Source organism: Leptodactylus fuscus, chromosome 4 (assembly GCF_031893055.1).
Source record: "Leptodactylus fuscus isolate aLepFus1 chromosome 4, aLepFus1.hap2, whole genome shotgun sequence".
In the NCBI taxonomy this organism is placed as follows: Eukaryota; Metazoa; Chordata; class Amphibia; order Anura; family Leptodactylidae; genus Leptodactylus; species Leptodactylus fuscus.
The window spans coordinates 1,833,294-1,848,984 of record NC_134268.1 but is presented as its reverse complement, the minus strand read 5'-3'; the positions used below and the strand labels follow the sequence as shown (position 1 = coordinate 1,848,984).

The 15,691-nt window shown below is 46.3% G+C and overlaps 1 protein-coding gene across 3 annotated transcripts in view; it reads right to left on the bottom strand.

Annotated features, from left to right (window-relative positions):
• The window catches only part of ARHGAP39 (Rho GTPase activating protein 39), a 207,398-nt gene that overhangs the window by 117,177 nt on the left and 74,530 nt on the right, over window positions 1-15,691 (bottom strand). For all 3 annotated transcript variants that reach the window (XM_075270001.1, XM_075270000.1, XM_075269998.1), the window contains exon 3: window positions 6,521-7,928. In XM_075270001.1, coding sequence (XP_075126102.1) covers window positions 6,521-7,928 — 1,408 coding nt within the window. The remainder of the gene's footprint in view (window positions 1-6,520; window positions 7,929-15,691) is intronic.

Below are 15,691 nucleotides of genomic sequence, written 5' to 3'. Positions count from 1 at the left end.
AGAGAGGACTGTGAGGAGGGGGCTTCATGGCAGGACAGTGTATGTATAGAGAGGAGAGAGGACTGTGAGGAGGGGGCTTCATGGCAGGACAGTGTATGTATAGAGAGGAGAGAGGACTGTGAGGAGGGGGCTTCATGGCAGGACAGTGTATGTATAGAGAGGAGAGAGGACTATGAGGAGGGGGCTTCATGGCAGGACAGTGTATGTATAGAGAGGAGAGAGGACTGTGAGGAGGGGGCTTCATGGCAGGACAGTGTATGTATAGAGAGGAGAGAGGACTGTGAGGAGGGGGCTTCATGGCAGGACAGTGTATGTATAGAGAGCAGAGGACTATGAGGAGGGGGCTTCATGGCAGGACAGTGTATGTATAGAGAGGAGAGAGGACTCTGAGGAGGGGGCTTCATGGCAGGACAGTGTATGTATGGAGAGCAGAGAACTATGAGGAGGGGGCTTCATGGAAGGACAGTGTATGTATAGAGAGGAGAGAGGACTATGAGGAGGGGGCTTCATGGCAGGACAGTGTATGTATGGAGAGCAGAGGACTATGAGGAGGGGGCTTCATGGCAGGACAGTGTATGTATAGAGAGGAGAGAGGACTGTGAGGAGGGGGCTTCATGGCAGGACAGTGTATGTATAGAGAGGAGAGAGGACTATGAGGAGGGGGCTTCATGGCAGGACAGTGTATGTATAGAGAGGAGAGAGGACTGTGAGGAGGGGGCTTCATGGCAGGACAGTGTATGTATAGAGAGGAGAGAGGACTGTGAGGAGGGGGCTTCATGGCAGGACAGTGTATGTATAGAGAGCAGAGGACTATGAGGAGGGGGCTTCATGGCAGGACAGTGTATGTATAGAGAGGAGAGAGGACTGTGAGGAGGGGGCTTCATGGCAGGACAGTGTATGTATAGAGAGCAGAGGACTATGAGGAGGGGGCTTCATGGCAGGACAGTGTATGTATAGAGAGGAGAGAGGACTGTGAGGAGGGGGCTTCATGGAAGGACAGTGTATGTATAGAGAGGAGAGAGGACTGTGAGGAGGGGGCTTCATGGCAGGACAGTGTATGTATAGAGAGGAGAGAGGACTATGAGGAGGGGGCTTCATGGCAGGACAGTGTATGTATAGAGAGGAGAGAGGACTGTGAGGAGGGGGCTTCATGGCAGGACAGTGTATGTATAGAGAGGAGAGAGGACTGTGAGGAGGGGGCTTCATGGCAGGACAGTGTATGTATAGAGAGGAGAGAGGACTGTGAGGAGGGGGCTTCATGGCAGGACAGTGTATGTATAGAGAGGAGAGAGGACTATGAGGAGGGGGCTTCATGGCAGGACAGTGTATGTATAGAGAGGAGAGAGGACTGTGAGGAGGGGGCTTCATGGCAGGACAGTGTATGTATAGAGAGGAGAGAGGACTATGAGGAGGGGGCTTCATGGCAGGACAGTGTATGTATGGAGAGCAGAGGACTATGAGGAGGGGGCTTCATGGCAGGACAGTGTATGTATGGAGAGGAGAGAGGACTGTGAGGAGGGGGCTTCATGGCAGGACAGTGTATGTATGGAGATCAGAGGACTGTGAGGAGGGGGCTTCATGGCAGGACAGTGTATGTATAGAGAGGAGAGAGGACTGTGAGGAGGGGGCTTCATGGCAGGACAGTGTATGTATAGAGAGGAGAGAGGACTATGAGGAGGGGGCTTCATGGCAGGACAGTGTATGTATAGAGAGGAGAGAGGACTGTGAGGAGGGGGCTTCATGGCAGGACAGTGTATGTATGGAGAGGAGAGAGGACTGTGAGGAGGGGGCTTCATGGCAGGACAGTGTATGTATGGAGAGGAGAGAGGACTGTGAGGAGGGGGCTTCATGGCAGGACAGTGTATGTATGGAGAGGAGAGAGGACTGTGAGGAGGGGGCTTCATGGCAGGACAGTGTATGTATGGAGAGGAGAGAGGACTATGAGGAGGGGGCTTCATGGCAGGACAGTGTATGTATGGAGAGGAGAGAGGACTGTGAGGAGGGGGCTTCATGGCAGGACAGTGTATGTATGGAGAGGAGAGAGGACTGTGAGGAGGGGGCTTCATGGCAGGACAGTGTATGTATGGAGAGGAGAGAGGACTGTGAGGAGGGGGCTTCATGGCAGGACAGTGTATGTATAGAGAGGAGAGAGGACTGTGAGGAGGGGGCTTCATGGCAGGACAGTGTATGTATAGAGAGGAGAGAGGACTGTGAGGAGGGGGCTTCATGGCAGGACAGTGTATGTATGGAGAGGAGAGAGGACTGTGAGGAGGGGGCTTCATGGCAGGACAGTGTATGTATAGAGAGGAGAGAGGACTGTGAGGAGGGGGCTTCATGGCAGGACAGTGTATGTATAGAGAGGAGAGAGGACTGTGAGGAGGGGGCTTCATGGCAGGACATCATTACAGCATACAGAATACATCACCACAGGGTCATGTGACCATTTTTCTGTCACCAGAAAAGCTGCCGCCTCCCTCTTGACAACCTGATCTGCTTCACAGCGGGGACAGCAGCAATGGAGGTTTAGTCAGAACCGCAGCAAAACAAGCCGGGTGTGTGATGTATTTTCCAAAGTCTGCATTCGGGTGAACCCGGGATATTTGCGATTTGCCCCCCATAAATCCTTATTATATCAGGAGACACCGGAGGGGAATAAACAAAGGCCCAGGGAGGAGAAGATAAAATAACAAACTGCTGATACTCACCTTGCATCATGATGTGGCCACTGAGGCTCAATAACAGGCCGCAGCAGTCCGGAGGGGCCCGGAGAGAACCAGACGTGGTGCGGGGGCCCCAGTGAGACGCTTTACATTTTACTTCACCTCCCCAGGCCTATTATTTCTATAAGCTCAGTCTGAGACTAAACCTCTCTTGTTTGACCATCTCTATAATAAAAAGTTCTGTAGCTATCTAATAAACAGTCTGAATTCATTTGTCACTGTTTTCACGATCTCTGCTTGGTGTCAGTGAATGGAACCAAACATTTATATTATAAGGCTGAGCTCACACACAGTTTTTTGGTCAGGATTTTGAGGCCGAATTCGCCTCAAAATCCTGACCAAAAAGATGGCTCCCATTGAAATCAAAGGGATCCGGTCAGTTCTTTTTTCCGGGAGCCATTTGTTTTCAGTATAAAATACAGTGGAAAGCCCAATGGACCCCATTATGGTCTGTGGGGTCTGCGGGTATTCGTGGGTAACCAGTGTTTCAGTGGACGAGCTCTCTGTTGTTCAGGTCCCCTGGCAGCCCAGGTTGACTGCATGAAATGAATGGGTCCGTGGAGGCAGAGGCAGCAGATATTATCCCGGTGCCATGACACACATTACTACAGTCCTCTCTGAGCTTCTTCTGAGCGGAGACTAGCACCATAACTGTCTCTCTCTTACTAGGAGACAGCCCCGAGAACATGCAGGACATATAAAGAGAAGTACTGAAATCTACTGATGTGAGGAAATCACTTTGTTTCTGATAGAAAGCTTTTATTCAGTTCCAGCATGAGAATAACACTTGGTTCTCACTAGCGTTCCGCTTTCAGTTCTTCAGATCCCCTTGGGGTCCTGAAGAATGGAAACCTAATCCGCTTAAAAAGGGGTTACCCAAGGACCCCATAGACTATAATGGGATCCGCTGGGTTTCTACTTGAAAAATGTGGAAAAATTCAAGAAATTCTGCACATGGAGCAGGCACGGGTGTGAACCTAGCCCAAGCTTGTTTTTTTCTCTTATCTCCTACACTTGCTCAATACTCCACTCTTCACCTCTCCATAGACTTCTACTGATATGGGTCACCTAAGTGATGTGACCAGCAGTCTGCCGCAATACAGATATAGCAGAGAAAGGGGTAATAGCCTGATAACAGCAGAAACAGGCAGAACCCTGACAAGATATACTGTATTACTGAGTTTGTTATACTCGCCCGTGCTATTCAATAGTGCAAACTTTATTTAAATGAGTGGAATTATCTAAAAGGGGTTATGCCCAAAAATGTTTTACTCCCTTTCCATAGGACAAAGGATAAACAGCTGATCACTGGGGTCCAACCACTGAGACGTCCACCATTCCCAAGAACAGGGGTGTTTGATCCCCACAGTGACTGTGGTGCTGACTATACATGAAGGACAGCACTCAACTTTCTCTGGCGCTCCCACTAAAGTGAATTGATTGGGAGCGTCCACCACTACATTCACAATAGGGTTAATACACCCCATTCTCAAGATCAGAGGGGGTCTCAGCAGTCGGACCCCCACTGATCATCAAATGATCCTCTGTCCTATGGATAGAATATAAACCATTTTCACAGACGCCCCTGTAGCCTCCCTACAACTACTTCTGATTCCTCCTTCATTTCTAAAGAAAACATAAGAAGTGACTGAGCAGGGAGGAGAGGAGACACCGGACTGAGGAGACACCTGTTTGCTTATCACTCTCTTCTTGTCGTCCCTTCCCTGACATTCTGGCTAAGACACGAGCGATCCCCGGAGCCTCGGCTGTCAGCTGCACAGGTTCTCACACTATAATGCCCTGCAGGGTGGAAGGATGCCATACTGTGCTGGGAAATCAAGACCTCACATTACAATTTATTTTTGCATTAAAACTTTGTTTTTTTCCATTTCAGATCGGTTTATCTGTCAGATAAAGGGAACTGTCTGCTTCTGGCAATCCTGCACAGAACAAAGACAGGGCCGTGAGACACAGACTAGGAAGGGGCATCAAAGTGCCGAGTGCTATCAAGTAGTTGTTTTAAGTAGAGAGTTCCCACCGCTTGCTGTCGGTGAATGGCATACTGATGACTTCTCACGTCTGTATCCAGATTAGGCAATCCTCTGTAAATAGCCTGGATACAACCTGTATTTTATGTGATACAACTGTAACAATGCTTCAGCTGTGAGAAGGCTTACGCCAGCTTCACACTAGTGTCAGGCTCTCTGTCCACTGGGGGAACCTGAACAATGGAGAGCGAGACTGCTAAAAAGGGTGGTTACACATGAACACTGGTGGACCCCATTGATAATAATGGGGTCCGCTGTGTGTCCGTCATTTTCATACTGAAAGCGGCAGACAGAAGAACCCCCAGGATTTTTCTCTCTGCCGATTTTTGCCGGTTGCAAACCAGGTTTAAGCAAATTTTTTTTACACTGCCCAATTTCTGGAAAGAGTTGCCAAGGCATGGGCAGGGCCACGGGGTAGATTTATTATCATTTACACTTGTATACTGACATAAATGATGGCGGAAACTGATGTTCAGATCTCAGCACGATATGCCGCAGTATTACTGTATGCTCCTGACCATAAATTATGTGCACCCAATGCAGAAAGTGTCCGTCTAGATAAATCTTGCCAATCTATATGAGACAGTGGCATTTTATGTTACATTAGGCAATCAGACCATTATAACAGCAAAAGATGGCCGGCCTCTATCGCTCAGCACTCTTCTTATCCCAGACACGGCAATACTGAGCAGACTGGCTAATGGTTGCCAATGACATTACAGACCCGTAACTCCTCATTTTAGAAGTCGTATAATTTTCAGAGGGCACGAGCACAGTGGCTATCACTAAATACAATTCATTACCCTCCCTCGACAAGTCTCAGCAATATACTGGGCAATCTCAGGAGTAGTGGAGCACTGGCTGGGCAGGACATGTCGGGGGGGGGGGGGGGGGGGGGGGATATGCTACTGTGTTTGTGCCCTAATCCGTAATGTTCAGCTCTATTACTTATCTGGAGGACTATCTAGCTCCTATACACTGGAGAGCCGTATAGCCCCTATATACTAGACTCTAATAGAACTGTCCAATCCGTTCTAATGATTCAGAATACTATTTATATAGGACACATCGGATATACACTCACTAGTCATGCGCTGCTGTTATTAGGTGTATTAGCTCTACATACTAAAAGTTTCAGATATACATGAATGGGAAATTGGTGATTTTTGCCAAACAATTGTTGCATTCATAGTATAGAGTGGAGTCGGTCATGTGACCACAAAAGTGATCAGTGGAGCTCCAGAGGGCGAGTTTATGTATGAGTAATAAAGCTTTTCCAGTGCAGATAATGGGGAGCTTTATTTCTCCCTCTATTATAATATACAGGATTACTAAATCTGCCATAAAGAAAACCATAACTATTAGACCCCATGGACATGTCATGTGCAGTGTGTGTGTCAGTGAAAATATAATTGATGTCACACAGATACACAGACACCGGACTATGTGCTGACCATCATGTTCACTAACCCATACACTTGAATGAATGGCCGGAGTTACAAAAAGGGACCGGTTTAGGACCTGCTCCATATTTTGCGGCTCTTTGTTCTACAGACTGGACACACAGCCATAAAAATGACGGTTGTGTGTGGGCCCATGTAATGGTCCTGTATATAACCTGTAAACTGCAAACGATAAGTGAGAATAATGTACTGAAATAGACTACAGTTGTGTGCAGGAGGCCATGTATAAGGGTCCAGCTCTACCTACATACATATATACATAGATAGAGAAACAAATCCAGTATTTTACCTGAGAGGGATGTAAATACGGCTCCGGAGAAGCCAAATTAGTCTGAACAGACACACTTTTTTCCAGTAGTATCTGTGGAAATCCAAGTTTCTCAAAGGTGCTTCGCTTCCAGTGTTTGCTGTCTTGCTGTGCGAGTGCTTCATCCTCGCTGAAAGCCCTAACAACAGGACCAGGCATAGGTAAAGGCACGGCACCATCACTCTCGTAGCCAGAGCCATCCTTCTGAGAGTCCCAACTACTTCTTTGTTTCATGTGGAAGTGTGCCTGCTGGGCCTCCCAGGCAAGCCGGGCCTGCGCCATGAACGCCTCTGTAGAGCCACGATGCATGTCCGCCTCCGAGGAGCGGCTCTCTGTTCGACTCATGAGTGGTCGGTTAGGCATGGAGGAAGGCCTGTCCTCAGTCATACCCTGATCGTTGTGCCCCTCTCTGTCAGCTGATCCTTCACATGGAGATGGGTTGGGTTCCAGAGACAAGGACGGTTTTCTGCTTTTCCTTTTCCTGGTGTTGGGAGAATAACTTGCGGAGGACATGGTGTCCTGCTGACTAGACCAAGACATGGAATCTTCTGAGTGGAACTGATGCTGCTGCTGCTGCTGAGCCTGCCGTAAATCTGAACCTTCCATACTACTGTAGTCTCCAGATTTCACTTCAAGACGCTGGTCCCTCATGTAGGGAGGATTGTGTTGCAATGAGTATGACCCACCTATCGTGTTAGGAGTGTACTTATGCCGTAATCCCGTTTTCATCTTTGGGCTGGAACCAGACTGTTCAACATACACTAACTGGCGGACATATTCCTTGCCTGCAGGACTGTAATCCAGACTCATGAACCTGTCAGAGCATTTCTGTTTGGTCAGCACAAGCTGTTGGTATGGAGAGTTGGAGGCCTGTTTTGGAGACTGAAGAAAGGTATGCGGTTTGCGAATGGGAGATTTCTGAGGGGACATTGCTCTGTAGTTTCCACTGGCATCGTACTGCATCTCCATGGGTGGTTCATCATAGATGGGAGCCTGATACTCCATAGGGGGCTCCTCATATAACGGGGGCTCATAGGCGTAGCGAGGAGAAGACGGCTGAGACTCATTGGAATGCTTCCTGTGTTGGGATTGTAAGGTGCAGAACGATTCACCACGTCCAAGTAATGGAGAACAAGAGCCAACGTGATCCGCTCTTTTCATGTACGGTGACTGCTTTCTATCAGGAAAGAACACTGAGTTGTCAGTATCGACGGAGAAGGTTTGCATGATGGGTGATGGCTGTCCTCCTGACGGTCGGCGGGAGCGGGTACCTTGTGAATTGTCAGTAGTGTAACCGTTCCCCTGATGCATCAGGAAGCTGGGCTCGCGGTCTGTCACTTTAATCAGCATTCTCTCTTTGGTGCCGGTGTTCCATCTGAGCGATGACGTCCTGCACAAGAACACAAAGAAGGCACATAGTTTAGGATGAGACAGGAACACATTATAATATTTAATGTAAAGAAATGAATACAGTATATAGTGTTATGCCTAGTACAGGGCGAGAGCGGAGGAGACTGACTTATCTCATTGATGCTCCTGGTGTCATTCTCCACCCTCTAAGGACCTGCATCAGCTTTACAAGGAGGATTTATTTAAAGGAACGTTAAATATAGAAAATACAGGTTGTAAATAAAATTGAGAAATATATAAGTCCCTGATCATCAGCTATTTCCCTCTATGTACCAGTATGTCCCCTGCAGAATTTCTACAAGACTGTTTCCGGAACTTAAATCCATCAGACTGACAAAAAATGGGGGCAAGATAATCTCGGGTTTCCTTATATCATTCATGTCTAGGTTTAGTGTTAAAGCCTCCCAGCACCATCACATGGTAAGAGTAACAAAGTGCAGATATGTATGACTATGCCAGGTCAGGGTCTGACATGTATCACTACAGCGATATAGTCAGAGGTACGTGCTTTAGTGATTATTTGTGTGGCATTGAGTATACAGGCACAGGACACACCTATAGTGAAGTGACACCACCAGATTAGGAGGAGGCGGCACTCACTGCATGGACCCCAGAGCTCGTATAGTATACATAGAATAATATCACTAAACAAAGTATGATGTCATGCCTGGCTCTGATGTCACATGACTGCTGAGACCAATCAGTGAAGGGCTTGTGATGTCACTACCTGTGACATCACGGATCTCTTTCTCAGACCCTGACCACTGAGGCCAATCCTATGACTCCGGGGCAGCTGAGGATACCTTGTGCCTGTGGATTCCCAGTGTATATCTGTATTTAGTAGGTTATTTATTACCATATGAATGATATATACTTCTCACATCTCTTTATGAATTACTTATGACTTGTTGTCGGACACATATTTTTGCTCTTAGCTTGGATATATATCAGAAACGGAATGATTTATTTATCAGGAGAAATTGGTGCAGACTTGCCCCTTGGGGGTTGCTACAGTATTCATTATACAATATAAAACCAAGTAGATTTCTTTGTCATTCTGGGAGTCACCTCAGCTGGATTCTGAAAGGGTTTTTTTTTGTTTTTTGATTTTTTATTAAAGGTTTTAACAATACTGATGTCCTTCAGATGAGTCATTAATATCAGATAAATGGGGGTCCGGGGGCCACCAGCACAGGGTAAAAGGCCAGAAGTACACACAATGCTGGCTGCTTCTATTTCTATCAGCCGTGACTCCTGATACCAGCTGATTGGTGGGGGTGCCAGGTGTAGGACCTCCAAAAGTCTGATGTTAATGACTTATCTTTAAGGATTTGTCCAAGCAGAAATGGACAATCCCCTTTAACTTTTAAATCAGCTAGGGGGCAGTGAAAAAAATTTTTGTTTTTAAAAAAAACCATACTCCCCTGTCCCCAATGCTCTGGTGTCCTTCCGCTCAGGAGGTCTCTTCCAGTTTTTCACTGAAGCCGCAGTTTGGCCTCACGGTCATGTGACTGCTGAGGCCAATCAGTGAAGGGCCTGTGATGTCACTAACTGTGACATCACGGGTCTCTTTCTGAGACAGTGACCACTGAGGCCGATCAGTGGCTTCAGGGGAGCTCCGGGAACAGAAGAACCAGGATATGGCAGGAGGGCACTGAAGTTTTGGGGACAGGAGAATATGTTTTTTTTTTTCACCAAAACCTAGACCCCAGCTACCCCTACATTTTCATCTATTCTGGAGATACATACGTTACAGTATTTTAGGCAGATGTGAGAAAAAATTATCACCAAGTAAGAACGCTTTCAGAAAAAGAAGGGTTTATAGGGTTTTTTTTTGTCAATAAAAAATGTAAATAAAGGTGTAACCTTTGCCCTTTGCCTTCTTCTTGGTAGACAGTTTTTGGCACAACTCAGAAGGGAGGTTGTTCTTGTCGCCATCTTGGAGAACTAAGCACAGACTTTCTGTGGATGTTGCTTGGCCAATCTCTCTTCATGTCATCCCAGACAGACTGGATGATGTTGAGATCAGGGCTATATCTGTGGGGGCCGGATCATCACTTTCAGGACTCCTCCTCCTCCAAAGGGTACAAAGGTCACAAACATATTGATGGGGTTTACATTTCTCTTTTCTTCATTCACAAAGATAAAGCATTAACCCTTCTATTACTGAAAGTGTTCTTACTTTGCAGCATCGTTCCACCCCTGCACAGTGCTGTATATACAATGAAATCTCTCCAGAAGACCATTGCTTTGAGAAGACCCCCCTCATATACAGACTAAACTTAGGAGGGGATAGTTTCAGTTGCATCAAATATTAGACATACTGAGAAAATAAAACCACTATTCAACACAATTTAGGGTGGTCATCTCCCAGAGGCATCAATGTATATGTAACTGATATAACTGACATGTCATCCCCTCTGCTGCTGTAATACTCTGCGGATTCTTCCACAGCATTCTAGTCCCATCTGAACACGCACTAACAGGACTCAGGATGAGTTAATGGGATGTAACATTATGAACAATCTCACAGCTTCATTCTTGCTGGCTGTCATGGCAGTGATACAAGTGTGAACAGAGTCTCCGGCTAACGCTGGGTTCACACTAGCGCCCGGAGTCTGTTCTCAGCTTTCCAGAAGACGGAAACCTGTCAGATCGGTCCAGCCGTGAATGGTGGTGAGCGTTTTATGCTCTCCGCCGTGAAACCGGTTTAAAAAAAAAAAAATGGTTTCACGGCGGAGAGCCTAAAACTCTCACCGCCGCTCACGGCCGGACATCTTTCAAACCCATTCAAATGAAAGAGTCCTACAGGTTTCCGTCTCCTGCCTCTATTTTGTGCAGGAAATGGAAACCTGCAGAACGGAGAGGAGAACGCAGATGTGAACGAGCCCTAAGCTGTGTAGCCTTATCATTGCTATCCCATATGATCCTTATTCTGAAATCTTTTTAACCTTTAATGTCAATACAATTTGTCATTTTTACTTTCAGCGCCTTCACTTTTCAAAGGGAGATTATACATGTGGATGGGGCTTTCAATCCCCCCACCCCACGTGCACTGCTGCTGATTCTTACACCTGCACACGGCCTGTTCTTCTATGACATGATACAAATTTACACCACACATTTCACACTTCCAGAAATTTGCTAAATTCATGTTACAAATCCTATCCTATCCTACTAATATTATAAGGTTTGGATGTTTGTTCCTCAATCACGCAAAATCGGCTGAATGGATTTGCATGAAATGTGCCACATACATAGATAGGAATCCCGATTAAAATATAGGTTACTTTTCATCCCGGTAATTGACGTCACTACATGACCGCAGTGAAGAAATGTAGGTTCACACAACACTAAAGGACATGTGATGACATCATCACAGGTCCTTCAGTCTCTCTAGTATAGGATCATGCTAGGCAGTGGGCGGAGCTACACACTATTTTGTGGGCGGAGCTATATAGGATGAAGCTGGACAGTGTGAAAGCTGAAGAAAATGGAGTCTCATAGAAGATCAGGAGACTACAGAACATGCAGGCTGTGTGTGGGGAAGAGGAGTATATCGGGTGTAGAGTTTCAGTGAGTATGACGGGGAATGTGTTGTTCTGCCTCTGATGGGGGAGGGGGGAGAACTCTGGCACATTTCAGCAACATCCCTTCAGCCCTTTGTAACACAGAAGCTGCTCACACAGTCACATAACCAAACCCCTGTAATCACAATTGCCCGATGTAGCAGAGTTTAGGCAGTGCTGTATCACACCTCTGTAGGCTCTCCATATGCAAACATGTACATACAGCTGGGTATCCTACGTATATGCAGCGATGTAGCAGAGCCGAGATGATGATCGAACTTTGGCACATTTCAGCAACATCCATTCAGCCCTTTGTAACACAGAAGCTGCTCAGACACTGACATAAGAACACCCCTCTAATCCGAATGGCCAGATGTAGCAGAGCTTAGGCAGCGCTGTAGCACAGCTGAGTACGCTCTCCATATGCAGAGATGTACATACAACTGAGTATGCTGCGCATATGCTGCGATGTAGCAGAGCCGAGACGTGGGAGCTGGTTGATCATCCACAACAGCAACTGGCTAAATATAAGTGGCTCAGCACCAACACCAACCTGCAGATGAAGTCGCAGGCAGATGCTAGTTTGTAATAAAAAAATCTACTGCAGAAACTTTCTGCTGCATATGTTATTACTTATAGAGAGGATGAGGATCCTTACTGTACCCCCATATACTTTTAGCTTTATGTGGAGACATGCAGAGTCATTCTGGGGATAGGAGGAAGCCTTGCTTGTAGGGGAGAATACCCCTATGTATAATATGTACATAGAGCACCTGAAGGAGTCTGTACAGCGCACACAGAGGCAGCACATCTCTCTGTGTATGGGTCCTACATTAAATAATCTTATATCCGTGGGTTCCTCTCAAGCACCTGTACATATATTAGTGGTGCTGATCAGAACATCATGGCGACAGGTGTCCAGTATCTCCGGTACCCGGTGCTGCTGCCTTTATGGTCAATGTATGTACGTCACCACATCCATGGCACTTTTGGAGAAGCTGTGGACTAACCTCTTGGCCTGAAAAAATCTATTGAGGCTAAATTCACATCTGTCCCGGAGTTTACCACAGAGACCACCAGAAATTGGCGGAGAGAACATGTACTGGAGCGTTACAGAATACACGGACACCGCCGTATACCATGTACTGGAGTGTTATAGAATACATGGACACCGCCATATACCATGTACACCATATACCATGTACATGTATACCATGTACAGCATATACCATGTACGCCATATACACCTCTATATACCATGTACTGGAGCATTACAGAATACACGGACACCGCCGTATACCATGTACTGGAGTGTTATAGAATACATGGACACCGCCATATACCATGTACACCATATACCATGTACATGTATACCATGTACAGCATATACCATGTACGCCATATACACCTCTATATACCATGTACTGGAGCATTACAGAATACACGGACACCGCCGTATACCATGTACTGGAGTGTTATAGAATACATGGACACCGCCATATACCATGTACACCATATACCATGTACATGTATACCATGTACAGCATATACCATGTACGCCATATACACCTCTATATACCATGTACTGGAGCATTACAGAATACACGGACACCTCTATATACCATGTACTAGAGCGTTACAGAATACACGGACACCTCTATATACCATGTACTGCAGCGTTACAGATTACACGGACACCTCTATATACCATGTATTGGAGCGTTACAGATTACACAGATACCTCTATATACCATGTACTGGAGTGTTACAGAATACATGGACACCTCTATATACCATATAGTGGAGCGTTACAGAATACACGGACACCTCTATATACCATGTATTGGAGCGTTACAGATTACACAGACACCTCTATATATCATGTACACCCGATCTGATCTGAATTCTACACCAGCCACTTATTTGAGGTCTAAGTTAAGCCAGTTATTTGGAGCAAGATGTAATAAATCTCTCCAGCCCAGCCCCGGCCCACCACAATCCTTGTTCTGCTCCCCCAACTGTTTGAAATGTGGTTAGCGGGATGGAAAAGACAAAGCGGCTCATCTACCTATAAGCCCCCATTCACATACAATGAATGTAGTGAAGCCGCATGATGGACAGTTCACACTGTCATGTGAATAGGTGTTACCTGTCATTGTAATCCTGCCTGTGGTAATGATGAGCCGCCTGCTGAGACGTGATCTCTACAGAACAGGAGACATATTGTGAGGCAAAGCAGAGTGAAAGCTGCAGGACTTCAGGAGGATGGTAATATGGAAAATTAGAAACAAAATAAAAAAAGCTCAATATAAAAGCACAATAAAAACCAGTAACTTCCCTTTAATTAGTAGGGTAAGCGCGGTATTTGGGGATTCAGGAGTGGTGAGCAGTGAATACAGTATGATTTGCTCAGTTTCCATATTGATCTGTGATGGCGGTATCTGTGATCAGCATTGTACGTAGTATGTCCGCCCGTGTGGTATCCTGGGACTCAGGATAAAGATTCCTGGAAGCCGGTCATCCAGAGCTGAGGTAAACAGTAATGCGGCATTATCTGCTCCCTGTACACACCGATCACTGATGGAGACAATATCAAGCAAACTGGTTAACAGATAGTCAAGATGCAAAGGGGAAAAAGAAAAAAAGAGTGTCCACCCAAATGACTAACAGAGACCCCAACCTGGGTGATACCCAAAAAGCTGAGGCAAGTTAGCATTAGACACCTACTTGACTTAGTGACAGGCGACAGCGTTACATCTCAGCACTCCTGTAGTCCTGGCACAGTCCTGACTGAGTGGAAACCACACGGACCCCATTACAGTCTATGGGGTCCTAAGGTTTCCTTAGGTAACCGCTTTTTTATGTGGATTAGGTTTCCGTTTAGGAGGTCATTACTTCAGGAATGCTCCAGCGCTCCTATTTTGTTCTGCTCTTACTACCTGTGAAGAGAAAAGTCCTCCTAAGGCCGGGGCCCCACTGGCCGGAAATTCCACAATTTGCCCGCGGCAAAATTGAGGCGTTTTACAGTACTTGCAAAGTGGACGGGATTCATGCGTATCCCATGCTCACTTTGCAGAAAAAATCGCAGTGCACACGTGCTGCGATTTACAAAACCGTCACAGTTTTGAAAATCGCAGCATGTCAATTATATCTACGGAAACGCCAGCGGCTTTCCTATAGATATGATTGCAACAGAAAGTCCGTGGAGGAAAACTCTGTGAACTTTCTGTTGACAGCACTGCGGGAAGAACCACAATTTGTTCACGCCGCGGTTCTTCCTGCGATTCCGCCCAGTGGGGTCTTAGCCTTACAGTCCGGATTTTAAGTGGACTGTAGAACAGAGTCTCATAAGGAGACTCAAATGCTAGTGTGACCCTGGCGTAAAATAATTTAAGATTCAATTTGAAAATTGTCCCTGGAGTTAAAAAAAAAAATTAAAAATTAGATTTTAATTTTTAACAAAATCGCTCAGCACCTGGATCCGAAACCAGGAACCTACTTCGTAAGCCATTTTATGTCTCGGTCATCAGTCACATGACGCTTTCACTCTTCTGTCCGATTCAAGTGAGCACGCTTGGAAGGAAATGATAAGGCTACAGAGCGCACCTAAACAGCTGATCAGCCGAGGTCTATGTCAGACCCCCAGATGTTGCATTAAAGGATCTTGACTATCATCTCCTGTTACGGCGCCAATGGTTGCGCTCCAGCGAGGCTCTTCTAGTATTAATGTTGTTTTCACTTATTATTCTACCTTCCACTTCTATACAGGAGAACATGATAAGTGGCATAGACATGTGTAGCGTCCTCGGCGTGGACATTAAATATGCACATAACATTAACCGTGTACTGTCACACTGCCGCGTGGCGCTGGGAGACGTCAGTGAAGGTCTCGGTAACCTTGAGGAGTGATCGGCACCTCCAAACAATTTCCTATTGATTGCAGAGCATTAAATTAAAGGGCTAGCTCCGATCCTAAACGCTTCACGCTCCAGCGCTCCTATTTTGTTCTGCTCTTGCTAATCTGAAAAGTGTGAGAGAGACGCCATGAATAATTCACTGGCCGCAGTTTCATGTTTATTTTAAGGCACCTGAACTGACAGGTCCTAGCGAAGGCCGACTGCCGCACCACAGCCGAAAATCTCCATCGTTTAGTGATGGGTCAGTAACCAACAAC